Raw genomic sequence first — 17,500 nt, forward strand, 5'->3', positions numbered from 1 at the left:
GAACCAGGGACTACCAGGAACAAGTTCAACCAGTGGCCAGGACATGGCTTGAACCTGGGATCCCGGGATCTCAAGGCAAGCGCCCTTAACACTGGGCCACACTGCCTCCTGCCTTGGGTACCATTTATGACAGCTGTTCATTGCATTCCTTGGGTGGAAGAGAAAGGAGTTTGTGAAAAGTGCACTTTAAGAAGTGATTTTCATTATAAAGTTATATTTTACCTGGGAACTTCCCATAATAATCATTATTGAGAACCCTGTGGTTCATTTAGGAGTCTGCTAAATTGTTTTCTTTAGTAAGTTCTTTTTTAAACTGTTTGTTATTTTTTCCCACCAGAAATTGTGGAACCATGTGAAGCACCGTTATGTCACGGATGCAGAAGACGCTGATGAATAACAGAGACTATTTAATTTGATGAACAATGCTAGGTGTTTTTGCTTTTGAAGATATGCCTCTGGAGGATTTTAATGTTTGGGAATGCTTAGCTCTGTCGATTCTCGTGAAGTAAATCAGCTTTGATGGAAACTCGTGGCTGCAGTTTAGATAACTTGTGACAGTTCTTTTCCTTGTGGTGGATGCAATGAAATGTGCACAGTAAAAGAGGGGTGAAAAGTACCATTCTTTGTTATTTCCCAGGATACTTGCAGTCTTTGGAAGGAGGCATTGTAATAAATATTGATATATTTTTTACATTTTGTAGTATTTCTGTGTGGGTTTTTGGGTGGCCTCAATGCCATTTGTGTAAGGTATCGTCATATATCTGCATCATTTTACTAAATTGTTTCAACCTTGGGGTCATGTCATGATTTGATGGGGCAAGATCACACGGCTGAGTTTTGTCACCAAACTGAAAGTCACATTGACTGTTTTTGGCTTGACTTTTGTCAAGCCAACCTTTTCAAAGTATGTCTTAAAGTGCCCATAACCCCAAAATATTTTTTCGCTAAAATGAATCTTTGCACCTGTTCGAAACGCATCGTGGCTTTTTCCCCCCTTTTTCTAACAAATCCTGCCATTTTAGAGGCTTCGAAAGTTGCGAAAATCCAAGCATCTTTTGTTCACGACTGAGTCAGAAGGGGAGTGCGACCCTTCATCAACATGAAAGTTGTTGTGTAGATCCTGTTACCAAAATCATTGGTGCTTTCAACCTAATCGCTGAACAAATTTTGCATTCTTTGTTATTTCCACAGCAACAGTGCAATCTTCACACTCGTGAAAAGGTGCATTTGCAAGATGCACTTAACATGATATGCAACACGCAAATAGAAAAGGGCAACTTAGTAAAGTTTACCTTGTGCCCTTTAATGTCACAAATGAGACCTAAGTAGCGATGCTCCAGTACAAGATACAAGGTCATCCATCGCATGGAGCCCACCAAGAGGCCCTTTGCAAGGCCGTGTCAGGTGACCTTGTCAATCATAAAAAATGGTTGTGGGACAAAATAGATGCCATAAATGGAATGAGTGTGATGAAATTAGTAAGAATGTCAATTTTGAGGCAACTGACATTTACCATAATTGCATGATTTTAGAGCAGTTTGAAAAATGTAAAAGAATTATTGTATGCTAGATGGCAAAGCTGGCCATCCTGCACCTGTTTTCCATAAAAATCTCAGTTAAATTTTTTCAGCATTATAATCACTGTAACATCTTCCACCTAAATGTCAGTGGCCTCAAAATGATAGAGGTATTCTTAGTAATTTGATCACACGTTTTCCATTTCTGGCAACTATTTTGTACCATGACCACTTTTTTATGATATTTGACACTTAAACTGCGTGACACAGTCATGCCAAGGACCTATACATGTAGTTCTACTGCATAAAATGAAGATAACCAATTCTCCAACTTGTCCTTTTTTTCCTTCTGAAATCCATACATGTACTATTTGGCATGCGTTCATAGAATGTATGCAAGCTACCGTAACTCTTTCTGGGTAGAGCTTCTAGGCTGGTACAGTAACCACAGTGAAAAACACTCCACTTTTCGAACTAAGATGTGTTAAAATAATATGACACACTTCATTCTTCTCACCACTGTTTATTGTGGGAAAATACTATTTTCATCGACACTGGTGCTAAAAACACAAATTTTATTAAATTGAATTAATATTTTGTTGCTGTTAAGTTCATGACAAATTATCAATGATTAGAAAAATACATTGGGATTAAGTCAAAAGAACATGTTGATTGATAAGATGTGCAAAAAAGTATGATTTTTACAAGATAATTTGTAAATTTTATTTGTCTTAAATTTGCATTGTGTTTGAATGTCCCTTAGGGTTTACAGTGCAACGCACCTTACCATGGTCACCTAACAAACTTTCATGTTGACAACTATTTGTAAATACATCAACTCGAGAACCCATGCAATGGTGTTGCAAGGATGCGGACGATTTGCGGATAATCTGTAAAAAACTTTGTTAGGTGGCCCTGGCAAGGTGCGTCACACTGTAAGTGTTGTGATGTTTGTTTTCTTTGTTTGTTTGTTATCATTAATATTGCCAGCATTGTTAGTACCAAAATAAATAGACCTGTTAGTGATGTACATAATGGCATTACTAGTAGAAGTCCCTTTATAAGTAGTGTAAAAAAAATTTTAAAGTTATTAATAAAGTTTGCCTTCATGTTGTATAGTGAGAAAAAAAAAATAAGTCAAAAACCCATCACCTTTTTGAAGTAAATGAAAAATAACTTTTTTTAACCTTTAGTTTCAGTCCTCCCACTAGACGCTTTCCTGCAAAAATCTTATGCAGATACCAAGCACAACAACTAACAAAATTAGGATAATCACAAAAACGTCTTTCTTATTTTTCCCCGAATCCTCTTTCTTTGGCAAGCTGCGGGACTTAGTAGCATAAACAACATTTGCTCGAGCATCTTCAATGGCCTTTTTGGCACCTTGCCAGGCATTAGGCCCCATGAGACGGAACTGAGGTGGGGTACAACCATAAAAAAAGCACTTAAGGGCCAAGGCAGGGTCATGGATTAAGAGCCACCACAAATCAGGTTTACAGCCGACCTCAGCAGCAATTTCATCAGCATAAGGAATGTAGTCAACCTGAGTGATCAAAATTTAAAAAAATAAATGGTAAGTTACTTGAATGAATTAAAGTGATTGCTTTTAAAACAGGATAAAACTAAGGGTGCGTTCGATTGACCGTATTCCGGAATAGGGAATACATGGAATGTAAGTTAGAAATCCTTCGTTCTTACAGAGATTCACATTAAATTTGTCAAATATCTGCTAAAATGCTATTTTAAACATATCTTTATTATCCATGCTGCTTCGAAACGCGCCAAACATATCGTTTAATCATCATTCCACATATTCTTATTCCGGAATAGCGTCAATCGAACGCGCCCTAAATTAAACACACAGCAACTGAATCAAACACTAAGCAATCAAATGTCCAGAGAATGTATTTCAAGTCTACCGGTAACTATTAAAATCCCATTGTTGAGGATATAAACAAAAAACCTTTAATGAGAATTACTGATAAATACTAAGAATGCCTGTTCTATGCAATGGCTAGTTTGAAACATGTAGCCTGCCTTATACTACCAGCTATCCACTATTTTTGCTGAATGGTCTCTATGGAAGTATCTTGGTGTGAGTTGTCAACTGAACATGAACCTACTACTACTACCATTATCAGCACTACTACTACTATGTTGCGATAATCATTACATTATAATTTTCTACTAGATAGAACACATGGTTTTTGTTTAACTCAACAGAAGTACAGTATGTTATTTAAAGTGTGATTTAATTTGGTTTCATCATTCTATCAGTGGAGTTTCACTTGCCTATCATTTTACACGCCCATGATTCAATAATGACTTCATAGGGCAGTCTGTTGCAAACAAATTCTGCACCAACCTACATCAGCATGACAACACATACCTGTACAGTGTGTCTCTTGCTAGCATAATACCTCTGTGCCATCTTTTTTCTTTTCTTTTCAATGTGATCCATCATAACATCCTTTGAAGGAAGAAATTTCTTACCACTGAAGACTTGTGTTGCCCAGCGTGCTTGCAACTCTGACAGCGGGAAAATAGCTCCAGCAGGTTGAACGCAGCCAATAACTGCAAGGGTTGGTTTGGAGAGATTTGGAGTAAACACGTATTTGTATAAGTCAACTTTGTTGTCACTCACAGGTAGAATAGATTGATCTATACAGTTAAACCCTATCTTGTATCCTGTACAGAATATGACCACATCCACCTCGTGCAATTCAGAGCCATCATCAAAGACAGCTCCTGTTTTGGTAAAGTGGCTGACATTAGGCTTGACAACAATGCCACCTGTGATAATGCGATGTGGAAGGTCATCATTGACCATCCCATGTTGGCTCATGAGTGAATGTTGGGGACGCAGAGAAAATACTTCATGATCAAATCTTGAATTTAAAACTTTGGTAGAGAAGAATTCAACAGCCTTTATTGGTAAGATACTAAAGAACCTAGAGAATACTGCTTGGTCGAAAGGTTCTCCATTTTTCCACATTCGTGACAGAACCCAGGCTCCTCGGCGTGTGCTAAGGTAAACTTGTGGGGTATGGCGGCTGAGTTCAACGGCAATGTCACCTCCAGAGTTACCAATGCCTATTTGTAAATAAAAAAAAACTGGTTAATTCCTCACAAGTACAGTAGAAAAGTGGTAATTGTCCGGTTTTTGCAAGAGGGGGATCTCCTTCGAACATAAGGGTGTCATGTTGGATGGTATCACCTTGTCTTCAAAATGTTATGCTTTGAAATCAAGCTAAGGTATTTCATTTGCAGTGCATGTACTCAATTTCAAAGAAGATTTATCTTCTGATCATGATGAGTGATAGGAATTTTCATTCAACTCGTTAATCAATTATGAAGGAAAACCAAATGAAATGTTCATTTGGTTAATGTTTTATTAACTGTGTATATCTGATGCAACATCAACCAAATTGACATAAACTTTCAGTTGGATTTTCTTTGCCAAGATTCCTCACACTCCAAAAATAGTGGCTGGGTGTGGGCATTGTACTAGGTGTGGTTGGTAAATGCACAACTAAGGAGGCAACTGATGTTCTAGGAATTTAATATGTTAAATTCAATCCTCTTCCATCCAAGTCAAAATTATTCCTTTTTGATATGGAATTTCTGGCGTTTCAATAATTCCTGCACCACTCGAACCATACTGTTGGTGGACTGGGACTAGCCTGGTTTAGGACTTGGTAGGTTCAATCTGTTCATTATGCCCAATTTCTTAATTTCTTCTTTATCTTTTTCTGTCTTTTTCTGTGAACCGGGCCAAAGTCATTAGAATTGTCGAATCAACTTTATAGTGTTGTGTATTTCTGGATTTAAAATAATGAAGAATGGAGCTTTGCAAGCGTCCATGAAGTCAATGGTAGACAAATACTTTCTTATGTTTCCAAGCATGCCCACTGGAAGAGATGGCTGTTCTTGTCTCAAAGAGATAAACAAGCTCAAGTTTGATGAGCTCCATTGTTTGAAGAAAAAAGGTGACAATAATTTTTGTAGAAGCCCTGGAATCCTGTTCCTCTCAACAGATCGACTAAGTTCACGCTTCTCCAAAGAAAGGCAACAGACTGTATGTAAAGCTAGTGAGGTCGGCCTTAGTGCCAACCTAACAAAGATCCGTCCTTTATTAGAACATGCAAGTCCTATTGCCTGAGGGTGTCTTACATACGAAACCCAAACTTTGAAACAAGTTGTAGGTAACGGAGAACTTGAACTTTGCTTGAGGTAACTCAAAAAACCAATTATAGGCCTAGTGTTAGCCAAATTGAGCATTTTGCGTTTCGAAAACGAAGACCCTATGACCCCGGAAACTAAAAAAAAGTAACCCAAAACCCTCAATTTGGCTAACTCTAGGCCTAAAGTTGGTTTTTAGGCCAGAATGTCACAGGGCCAATATGTAAATCCGACAGGAAATGAAGATGTCTGGCCACACATGGAGCATGGTTACTGATCAGTTATATATGGCGGATCACCCAGCTTTCACTTTGAAACAAGTTGTAGGGAACGGAGAACTTTAACTTCACTTGAGGTAACTCAAAAAACCAACTCTAGGCCTAGTGTTAGCCAAATTGAGCGTTTTGGGTTACTTTTTTCAAGTTTTCAGGGTCTTAGGGTCTTTGTTTTCGAGACACACTATTGCCTGAAGCGGAAAATACCATAATACTCTTTGTTTGTTTCCTTTTTTCTCTTGGGACTTACAATGGTCCCAAGAGAAAACAAAAACAATACTTATGCAAAATTTTGGAAAGACAAACAAAGAGTATTATCTTATTTGGGGAGGTTTACTCGCATGTATACCTAGCTGCTGAAATTGAAAGAGTTCAGGATAGATGTTTGAGAAACCTTGGTTTCCCTAGGGAGGCCTTGGAAACTCTAGCCCATAAGAAGAGATACCCAAGCTAACAAAGAACTTGAAAAAGATTGAGGGACAGTAAAAACTTTTGCACACTTATTTCCGACAGAGATATAACTGAAAACAACTACAAGCTAAGGAAAAGGAAACGCACATTAACAACCTCACAAACAAACAGACATGAAAATTGATTTTTACCCAGAGCTGTAAAAATTATGCAATTAAATGGACTCCTTCAAGAAGTATTTTACATTTTAATCTTATATGTCATAACTCTATTTAGATTTTCATACTTTTTTGTAAATAATTCACTACAGATTTTTTATGTGCTCAATTGAAGTTTCTTATTATTATTATCATCATCATCATCATTATTATTATTATTAAATGATCTTGCAAACGATTCTGGTGACGAGAAAAAACCTTAAGTACGGATACGAGAGCAGGTACTCAATCTAATATAAACAAAACTCGGCTCCAGAGCAGATATTTTCAAGCAACAGAAAGAAGCATCAAGTACCAACGTCGGTGGGACAGCAGTTTGGACTCCCTGGTCCAGATATGCTAGCGGATATCGACCCCCTTTTGTGGATTTGGACTCCAATGAAAATGAGCTTTCAATGAGCAAGGTAGTAAAATTCATAATTAAGTAAAGTACGATCGTCCGGGTAAGTGTAGTCCTGAGAAGGACTGCTTGACCCCCCACCATTTCCAGCCACCTTTATGCCAAAGAATCGATAACCACTCCAATTCACACTAGGATTCCTACCAAACCAGATTCCAGTTGTGCTTGTCACAATCCTGGTTGTTGGCAATCATAATGTCCTTTCAATTCTTCCAGTTCCGGCGTGGTCAAGGACAAGCCGTACACCAAAGCCATTTCCGAGATGTTCCTAATATAAACTTTTTTGTCTCTCACAATAACATAAATACTAATCAAATTCCAGATTGGTATTTTCATTTAAATAGATTAAAGTGATTGTCAAATTACGGTACTTTCCTGATAGCCCGTCATTGATCAGTGTATCGTTGTCTGGCATTATGTTATGACCCGGGGAGGAGGGGGGGTACTTTAGGAATTTCTGGGTGGGGATGTGCCGCTGGGACCCCGGAACCCTTAGCCTATACCAGAGCTAGTTCAGCTGAATTTTGCTACACTATATTAGAGTAAACTCCCACCGATTTCCGTCTAAATACCGATACTTGACAGTTAATAATATCCAGAAGAGTTTCATGATAGCCATTTATTAGCACTGTTGAGGCTGAGTTGCGTAAACTTAAACTTTGCCGACTCTATGTTTTTATATTTTTGAGCGGGAATTTCTGGTTTCCTTAGTCTTGATAAAATCTTCAAGCAACTGGTCATTTTCGTGAAAAATGATACCCTATTCTAGACCCAAACGCTCTGATTTATATACCCTATGCTAGAGTAAACTGCTTGAAAACCATACCCTTCACAGTGGCACATGCCTATATAGCCCATATTCCCCCCCCCCCCCCCCACCGGGTGTTATGATAAGTCAATGAAACTAGGTGCTTCAGAATTTATTGTAGGAGTTGCGTGCGAGGATTAAAACATTCCGTTTGTGGCTTTCCTGATCGCCAAGGTTGTGGTAAGCATAGGAAATCGTATGAGCGCGAGTGCATTTCCGTGATTTGTGGGCACGAGTAATTCTCAAAACTGCACGAGCATATCTCCTCGATGTTCTGTCACGCATGCGCAATGAGACCTCAGTGCAAATCTTCCTTCATTTGGTTTCAAATCTTTCATAATCATGGCGGCAAAATAAAATATTCTTCTGTTTTAATGGTAATAAACCTTTCCAGTCCCGTTACGAGGAGAAAATTTCAAAAGAATATTTGTTTAAAATCAGGGTAGTAGGTCCACCTAACATAAGTAAAGAAGAATTTTAAGGTGGTCGCCATTTATGAAAGTTCTGGACGATTCGCCGATGACATCCGTGCAGCGGTTTCCTTTCCAACTCGCAAGCGAGCGAAATCAAAGAAACTTCTGCCAATCAGCGTCAGGCTGCTGGCAGCGTACAGTTCGCGCGAGAAAAGGGCCCTTTGGGAACCCCTGAAAGTTATCACCTTGCTTAATTAAGGACAACATTAATCTTGTACGTTGCCTCCGTTAGTAGGCCAAGCTGTTTCGCTCACTCACTGTGTTCGAGGTGTGGCCAGGATCACGACACGACCATTGTATGCTTCTCTTGACTAGAAACGGTAGTCGACCTCCGAGTTTGAACCAAGTAACGAATCTTGTGTCAAATTAGCATTTTGGATAGCTAACGTCGATTCTTTTAATCTTCACTACCCCTGGACTCCCGCATAAACCGCCAGCCAAATTAGTCCACTCCAACGCGTCCGATCAAGCATATGGCTCTTTCATTGATTACGAGCAATTATGACTTTGACGATTTCACCTTAAATGATTAAATCTCTCAAACGCTCGATTGCAAATAGGGCCCCACACGTACAGTTGACAGGTTTGCCTGTAGTTATAACGCCTAGCTCCCGCATTATAATTCTGGGTTTTATTAGTCTGACTCCGAAGCTGTAGCCGCTTTCACCCAAATCTTGGAAAACGGAAACAATGGGATTTACTCTCCGGTATCTCTTACTATTAGAGTTATCGCTCATGCTAGAGCTTGTAACGCTGCGCACTTGTTCTTGCTACGTGGAAGTCATCACATTTTTCGGTGGCTAACTCAAAAACATTAACGAGGAATGGGCGAATCGGGAAATCTCTAAAACTGGGAATCTATGAAATGGCGAATCCATAAAAAAACGGGGAATCTCTAAAAGGGAGAATCTCTAACTTTATTGGAGGCAGATCCAAATTGTGTATGCAGAAATTGTGCGAGGTATAATGGCTTTCATGTGTGTCAAACACATTCCGTGCGAACCACGTTCAACTTATTGTCCGAGGACCCAAGCCTGCTGTGCGCTCATTTTAAATTTTACGTTCTAGAGGTCGTTAACATTTACGCGCACGCTCCTTCACGCCAGTAAAACTACGTATAGAACAGTGTAGCCTGCAAACATGCTCCGTAATGGCGAAGAAATAACTTGTTTTTGATTTTTTCCCGCGTTATCTTCTAATTCTCCGGAGCTCCGCGTTAAGGCCCTGTTTACAAGCAGGTAGGGTTACCCTAGAAGGAGGGTCAAACATTGCCCGGGTTTACATGCAAAATTTCACAAGTAGGGTTACCTTACCACCCGGGACACCTTTGAGTGCTTGATAACCGCCAGTATCGCAAACACAATGGAAACCGCTAAAAAGTTGTCCCGGGTAGGCGAGTTGTCCCTAGCAGAGCGTTTACAAGGCAGCTAGGGTTACCCTTGCGTCAGGGTAACCCTAGCTGCCTTGTAAACAGTCGATGAAAAAAAGAAGAAATGCGTGAGTGCTAGGGTTACCCTACCCGCTTGTAACCAGGGCCTAAGAGTCGAGTTTACACTATGAGAAAAAAAAATTGACATTTCATTCATCTGGATTTATGTGAATGAAGTCGGTCATAGCTGGCTGAGATAATTGACGGGAGGGATCAGCCTTACCCACCTAACAATTCATAATATGATCTTTCACATCTACAGCGTTCTTTGTTTTGCGACGTTGAATATCGTGAGTTTTTAGACCTGCGATCCAAGAATGGTTTAACAGGTAGAGCGGCAAATTAACTACAGCAACTATCTGAATAGGTAGTCTATAAAATATAACTGCAAGAGCACATGATTAGGAGCTTGCGTCTCCCATACAAGCCCTATGAGTCAACCTTTGCGTGTATCTTTCTTTTTTTAGAACGCCACGAATTCTTCTGCCCTGCACGTACTGTTTAGAATGACCAGACAGAATAAAGTTATTAGGGTGCTTAGGCAACGGCAACGGCGACGGCAACAAGAAGGTCACAAATTTGCCTATTTAGTGGGCAAAAACAAAGCTTTGCATGGGCTGCACGTGCGTTTTTCTTTTTTGTCCATTTCTTTGCCGTCGTCAGCAAAACAACAACGTGAAATAGCCAAATTTGAGATTTTATGAAGAACGTCAGCACTTGAGTATAAATTTTCATTTTCTTCCCTAAATTAAGTGCCGTTCCGACGAGTGTCATTTTTGAGGAACTACTATACCCTTGTCATACTAAAAAGGTTGAAATAGTCACGTAGCGATTAAAATAACGCGAATTTATATTTTGAGACGACGACGACGTTTGAAGACAAAACTAGCAAAAACTATGTATGCAAATTGTGCAATTGATATGTAAACGTAGTGTAAATGCTTTATTTATGGTGGAAGTGCACTTCGCTATCAAGGTAATTCACAGGCACTGCACTTTTAATAATTTGAAAGATACATGGTGAGAAACCCAACTGGCTGGCAGAGTTGAATCCGGGATAACCGGAAACAAATCGAAACCAGGGGCCCGTTTCTCGAAAGTCCCGAAACTTTACGGGCCATTTTCGGGTGTCACAATTCCCTTTGTATCTCAAGAACGGAGAGGATTTAAATCGTCAAACTTCACACACATTTTTCTTTTTACTACCTTGAAAACATGTTAAAAGGTCGGCTTTCCAAAACAAGCTGTTGGCATTTTCACAAATGGCTTTTCAGGCCCGAAAGGTTTTCGGGACTTTCGAGAAACGGGCCCCAGAGGTTAGAACGGGATTTGAACCCGGAGCAACCACATGCAAACTTAACGCCCTAACCACTGGTCCACGCATTATTGACACGGCAGGCAACATTTTGCCCTTTCTAGTCGTATTGATGTTAAGTCAGCTTAAATGAATTTAAAGTTTTCTTTGGCTTTTTTATCAGTAAGCCAAAAAGACAAATAGTTCTGGTGGTTTGCCGCATTTTCGCATATTTTAGAGATTCCCCGGTTTCCTGATTCCCCGATTTCCCGTTCCCTCTCATTGGCAATCATTTTTCGTTCACATTGTGCGGCGATCGCATCGTATATACTGGAACGACTTGTTTCCCGATTGGGTGTTTAATTTCTTTCCAATTTCACTCATCAGACTGCGAGATTCACGTTTTCTACTTATGGAACTTGTTCTTCAAGGTGGCCACTTTGCATCCGAATTTTAAGCAACCGAGGGAAACAATGTTTTACGTTTATTCTCTCTTGACATATCAAATCCAAGTTAGGTCCCTGGGACCCTCATATGACTAAGGGGTTAGATACTTCGATTCCCGGTTTTAGACGAGTTTTCAGCTGTCCTGTTTACAGTCTTCCCCTTTCCGACTCAGTTATCCTGGAAGATCAAAGAGCCTCTGCTCGCAGGGTATCCTCTGGTACGCAGGGTAGGCCGACCAATGTTCATTGTGTAATAAACTTCTTAATTTTCTGGCCAGTTATTGCTAATTACGTCTAAAACGAGCTTTGCTTGGTGACCAAACATGCTGATGTTGAAGTGAGTGGCCAAATGGTTGAAGCATGTTTGATCTAACTCAGATCAAACTCCACAAGCAAAGAACTATGGTCGCAAGTACGTAAAAAAACACGTGGATAATATACAAGCGGCTGGGAAAGCGTGGTACGCATGCACGCGCCAAACATGTTTGATACGGTTGGCAAAAGGAACAAAATTTCGCCCATCAAACACGAGAACTAAAGAAATGTTTTAAGTTGTTTGATCGAATGTTTGATGGCCAAATTTTATCCAAACACGATCAAACAGCACTAAACATGGTGGCCAAACGGTAAAATACTTGGTCACCAAACAATGTTTGATGTTGTTTGTTCGCCAAACATTTCCCGTTTGGCCCGGCCCTTTAAACAAACGGGGTAGACAGTTTCGAATTGTAAGGCCTCGTAGGACAATGGGCTATTCAGATGTTTCAGAAGTTGCGCTATGGTTCCTACTTAGATTTCTGCCAATTGCTTTTTTCCCTAGGATTTATTGCCGCACTTTTCTCTTGTCCTCCGTCTGAAGAAAATACCTTAGTTTTAAACTGCCGTTTAGCTTAGCTTTTCATTATCTATCCCACAGCTGGATGCCTTTTCATAACTTTTTTTGTAAGTATACTGTGTACAGTTCACGGTCTAATCCGTCAAAGTAAACATAATGGTTCCCTTTGTATTGTGTACTGCATGATGTAGCTAAGGCCTGGTTCAGACGTCGTGCTTCTGCCGTGCCGAACTGAAAGGAAATTGTCATTTCGATTTAAGCACGGCAGTAGCACGACTTGGTTTCAAACGGCGTGCTATTGTTGCGCCGAACTCAATTCATAAATTAATTTAGTGTATTTTGCATTATTTGCATACTATTACGCTGGATGGATGGTTTGTTTCGTCTTTTGAATTTGGTGCGACTGTATTAGGTTCGACGTTTGAAACCGCTGCCGTGCCTTCGTCGTGCCACTGCCAAGCCAAATTCATTTGAGTTCGGCACGGCAGTGGCACGACGTTTGGAACAGGCCTGAATTTAGTTTTATTAAACTGAGTAAGTTCACCTACCCGGTTGCCAGGGCTGCCTCCGACTCGCGTAGCCGTTTTATTGGGACATTAGAAAAAATTCCTCTGGCACCCTGGGTAACGTTTACCCGATCTAAATTATAACTTATGTACCTTGTTTTCTTTTTGCCAATAGATCTGAGATCGTCTTAAAATAACGTTAAGTTTCAAGAAAACCACGGCTTCAAAGCGCCAAATTGGGAACTCCCACCCTTCCCTCCCAAGGTGATCTTTACCCTAAAGCAAGGTCGCAAATCTGTACGTTGAAACACTTTTGGCGCAAACTACCCTGGAGGCTGAAGGAATTTTTTTCCAAGGTCCGAGACAAAGCGGCTACTCGAAACGAAGGCAACGCAAGCAAGGACAAAACTGAAAAAAAAAACCTCTCGTAGCACGAACCCGGAGCCTCAGTTCCATGAGGAAAGTTAGTTCAGATTTCTCGTCAAACCACTTTTGGGCCACCAAACGTAATGAAGTCCATCACCGAACATTCCTGGAAATGTGATTACAGTGATGGCTCTTCCCTTCAAGAGCTTTCATAATTACGGAGCATTCAACGATACTGTGCTAGGTTGCGTTTTATTTGAGGAGAAGAACAAAACGTTCTTGTCGAACGTGTTTTAAAACAGGATTTCATAAATAGAGATGATTCCGTAAAGTGCAGATTGGAAGACTGCGGCAATTAAGGCGCTGTTACACTGTGAAATGTTTCATGCAACTTGTCTCGCAATGCTTTGGCGATATTGTGGCGGAACAGGTTGCACGCCCTGCAACGGCCAAAATCGTTGCGAGACAAGTTCCAAGAGTCGTTGCCGAAAGTAGAATTAAGTTCTACTTTTCGTGCAACTTGTCTCGCAACGATTTTGGTCGTTGTCCGGCCACAAAACATTGCGAGACAAGTTGCACGAAACATTTTACAGTGTAACAGCGCCTTTAGGGCCGTTTATACGAGAAAAATAATCCGCGGCTTATGATAAGCCGCGAACGCGATTATGATAAGACGCGAACTGGGCCATTTATAAGAGTGCGGCTCACATAAGACGCGAAATGCTGGTATAAATGGTTCGTGGCCAACTGGTCCAATCTGTTCCTTTGCGTTATTCACTGCTCGCGCTCGGAATTTTTCTCGGGCGAATGGACGGGAGCAAAAAGGAGATCTGGGACATAACAAAACAAGCGCACGCGCAGGAGCCGTTCACGGCTTGAGCAGCTTGAGTAGATTTATACGAACATTTTCGGGGAATGAAGAGGAATAATCGAGTGTTCAATATTCCATTATTCTTACTCGAAAATTTTCGTTATTCCGTTATTCCATCATAGATACTCTTGTTTTTCGGCCATTTTAACTTGATCAAAAACAATAAACAAACTGCGGGGATAAACATTACAATGCACTTTAACTTGACGTTTCGTATGATGCAACATACATCTTCAGAAGTGAGGGTTGAACAAATTTTACAAAATTATATGTGACGGTGTAAAACTTTAAAAGCCGGAGACTGGTAATTTGATTAAGAACAACGCTCTTAACAAATAAATGTAATATAAGCAGTGAAGACTGGCTTGTTTAATTGGTTAATAAAGCCAGAGTTTCTCACCGCCAACGTTTTCGTTCAACGTTGGTTTAAGTTCGCGTATTAGTAAAGTTTCTTTTATTGTGCAATGTAAATCAGATCTTCCATTTGCCAAGACTTCAAAATGGTCCCACTTGATTTTGTGACCAGTTGTGATTGAATGATCAGCAGCAGCGGAAGTGTAAATCAGTGTTGCCTGTAAGGGCTCTGTAGTGATTTCTGGTCAAGCAAACGACCTTTCGTTTTACAAACGCAAATGTTATTGCACTCTCAACAACAGGCTTTGTACACAATTGTGGATTTTTAAGATCTACAGAAACGATCTTTGTAGGGGAAAAGAGATTTAATTCGGCGGGTGTTTAGAAATATCAACTTAGGAGAACTGAAGCCAAAAATCAAGTAACCTTTTATCACTTTATTTCAACAACTATGCATTTTAAAACAATTTCTCATACTTTTTTCCTTCTCAAACGACATGTTAGACGCATAAAAACAAGCTTTTCAAGCGATAGTTTGGCTCAAAATTCGGCTATGGTACGGAGGCTCAGAACTCCGGTGCCATACTTGTTCTTGTCAATCGGAAGGGAAGTCATTTTTGGCAAGATTCCGAAAAAAGATTAGTGTTTTAAGAAGCCATAAAATTGAAAATCTGCTATGGACTTTGGCTTTTGACTATATGATTTGTAGAAAACTGACACCGTGGTCTTTTCCTACGAACCTCGTATAAATGCAGAATTCGAATTCGCCTTTAGCCGTGCAATATATCAATACTCTATGGAAAGATAAAGTTCCATATTTCAATTGTTTGTTGATAAAATGGTTTACTGTGCGGTGTTTGATTGCAACAACGACTCAAGAAAGACAACTGGTATATCCTATCATTGCTTTCCAAAAAATTAATACAAGATTTGAGAGAGCGTGTGATAACTTTACTTTGAAAACCCAAATAGAATTACATCTCTTTTAGGAACTGTGGAAATAGGAACTAAAACATTATTCTGATGTTTTCTTACGATATCATTCACATGGTAAGAAATAATGCCTCCCGGGTAACCGTTTTGGAGTAATAGCTTCTTAACTTGAGACGGAGTAGATGGATGTTGAACAAATGCGTAAAAAGCGGTTGGTAAGAGATGTAATCCTTGTTTTACCAGGCTATTTAGGTTTTCAAAGTGAAATTATCACACGCTCTCTCAAATCTTGTATTAGTAAGTTCTGTGGTTTTGTTTCAAAACACCCGCCGAATCAAGTCTTTTTTCCCCCAAAAAGATGGTTTCTGTAGATCCAAAATTGTGTGCAAAGCCTGTTGTTGGGAGTGCAATGACCTTTACATTAGGGAGCTTACGAAACGACGACGCCGACGGCAACGACGACGCTACAAAACAATAGGTTTAGTGAGCAAAAACAATGGCTCTGCACGCTTTGCACGTGCGTTTTACATTTTAGTACATTTCTTTGCCGTCATCTCGTAAATGACGACGTGAAATGACCAAATTCAAGGTTCTGTAGAGGACGTTAGCAAATGACGATGAACTTTCTGTTCTCTCTCTACGCTTCCAACACACTCATACCAGTTTAATTCCTCGACAGTTACTTCACATTTTAACCCGAAACTACATGAAATAGTTTCGTAGTGATATGAATAAAGTTGATTTGTATTTTTAAATGAAGTCCTCGTAGCCGTTGTTGTCCTCGTTTCGTAAGCTCCCTAATGGTAAAACGAAACGTTGTTTGCATGACCGGAAAACGGATCCTTACAGAGCCCTTACAGGTCACATTTACACTTCCGCTGCTGCTGCTGATCATACGATCAAAACCGGTCCCAACATCAACGGTGGGACCATTTTGAAGTCTTGGCAAATGGAAGATCTGATTTACATTGTAAAATAAAAGAAACGTTACTAATACGCGACTTCAATCAACGTTAAACGAAAACGTTGGCAGTGAGAAACTCTGGCTTTATTAAACCGATTAAACAAGCCAGTTTTCACTACTAATATTACATTTATTTGTTAAGAGCATTGTCTTTAATGTGGTTAGTGGTCTCTTTCAAAGTTTTACACCGTCATATTTAATTTTGTAAAATTTGTTTAAAGGGGCTAGGTCACGCTATTTTAGGTAATTTTGTTTAATTTTGTTAATTATGAGCTCTAAACGTCAAATTGGTAGAGCAAGAGTCTTTCACTTGCAAAATCACGGCCACATAACAACTGAGAAAGATTTTCCAGCTGTGTGAATGACATTTTGATACAGACGGACATAAATTTGAAAAAAGGTGGGCCCACGTTTTTCAAATTTACCCAAATTCAATCCATTTCAATCCTCTCCGGTTTTGTCCATCCATATCCCTTCTTGGCTTCCCTGTGTTTTGTTAGAGATCTTCTATAGTTTTGCACAGTTATTTTGATATTTAGTTAATTCTATGACCATTCGATGAGTGCTGAAATTGCCTAAAATTGCGTGACCTAGCCCCTTTAACAGTCAACTCTGAAGATGTATGTTGTATCATGAGAAAAGTGAAGTCAAATGCATTATAATATGTTTATCACCTCAGTTTGTTTATTGTTTTTGATCCATTATTCCAGTAAAAAAAGAATTCATTATTCCATTGAAAAAATCTACTTACTCCGGTCCACAAATCGATTATTCCACAGGAAGTCATTATTCCGTTATTCCGCCTCACAAATTTCCGTTATTCTAATTCCACTCGGAGGCTCCGGGCTCGTGCCACGAGAGCCTTTTTTTTTCATTTTTCGGTCGTTGCCCTCGTTTTGATTACCTTGGAAAAAAATTCCTCTGGCACCCAGGGTTGGCGCGAACGTCCTTACGCGCAAAACAAATTTCAGCTCCTCCGGGTCATGGAGAGAGAATTGGGTAACTTCTTGTGCGACTGCTTCAACATGTCGACATATCAATCGACAAAAAAATGTCAAATAAAAATAGCTGACATACCAACAATTAGGATCTTCTTGTTTTCAAATGGCTTGAAATCCTTGTAGGAATGACTGTGCATTTTCAGGCCTTTAAATTCATCCTGACCAGGGAAGCTCGGGGTGGGCCACGAAGGTTCTGAGTGATGGCCGACACATAGCA

At 39.8% G+C, this 17,500-nt stretch overlaps 1 protein-coding gene across 1 annotated transcript in view; it reads right to left on the reverse strand.

Annotated features, from left to right (window-relative positions):
- Window positions 1-2,024: 2,024 nt before the first annotated feature.
- The window catches only part of LOC138046971 (flavin-containing monooxygenase 5-like), a 16,020-nt gene continuing 544 nt past the window's right edge, over window positions 2,025-17,500 (reverse strand). The window contains exons 1-3 of the mRNA XM_068893617.1: window positions 17,360-17,500; window positions 3,907-4,610; window positions 2,025-3,060 (exon numbers count right to left, since the gene is read on the reverse strand). The exon at window positions 17,360-17,500 is cut by the window's right edge and continues 544 nt beyond it. Coding sequence (XP_068749718.1) covers window positions 2,725-3,060; window positions 3,907-4,610; window positions 17,360-17,500 — 1,181 coding nt within the window. The 3' untranslated portion in view covers window positions 2,025-2,724. The remainder of the gene's footprint in view (window positions 3,061-3,906; window positions 4,611-17,359) is intronic.

The sequence above is a fragment of the Montipora capricornis genome, chromosome 4 (assembly GCF_036669925.1).
Source record: "Montipora capricornis isolate CH-2021 chromosome 4, ASM3666992v2, whole genome shotgun sequence".
NCBI lineage: Eukaryota > Metazoa > Cnidaria > Anthozoa > Scleractinia > Acroporidae > Montipora > Montipora capricornis.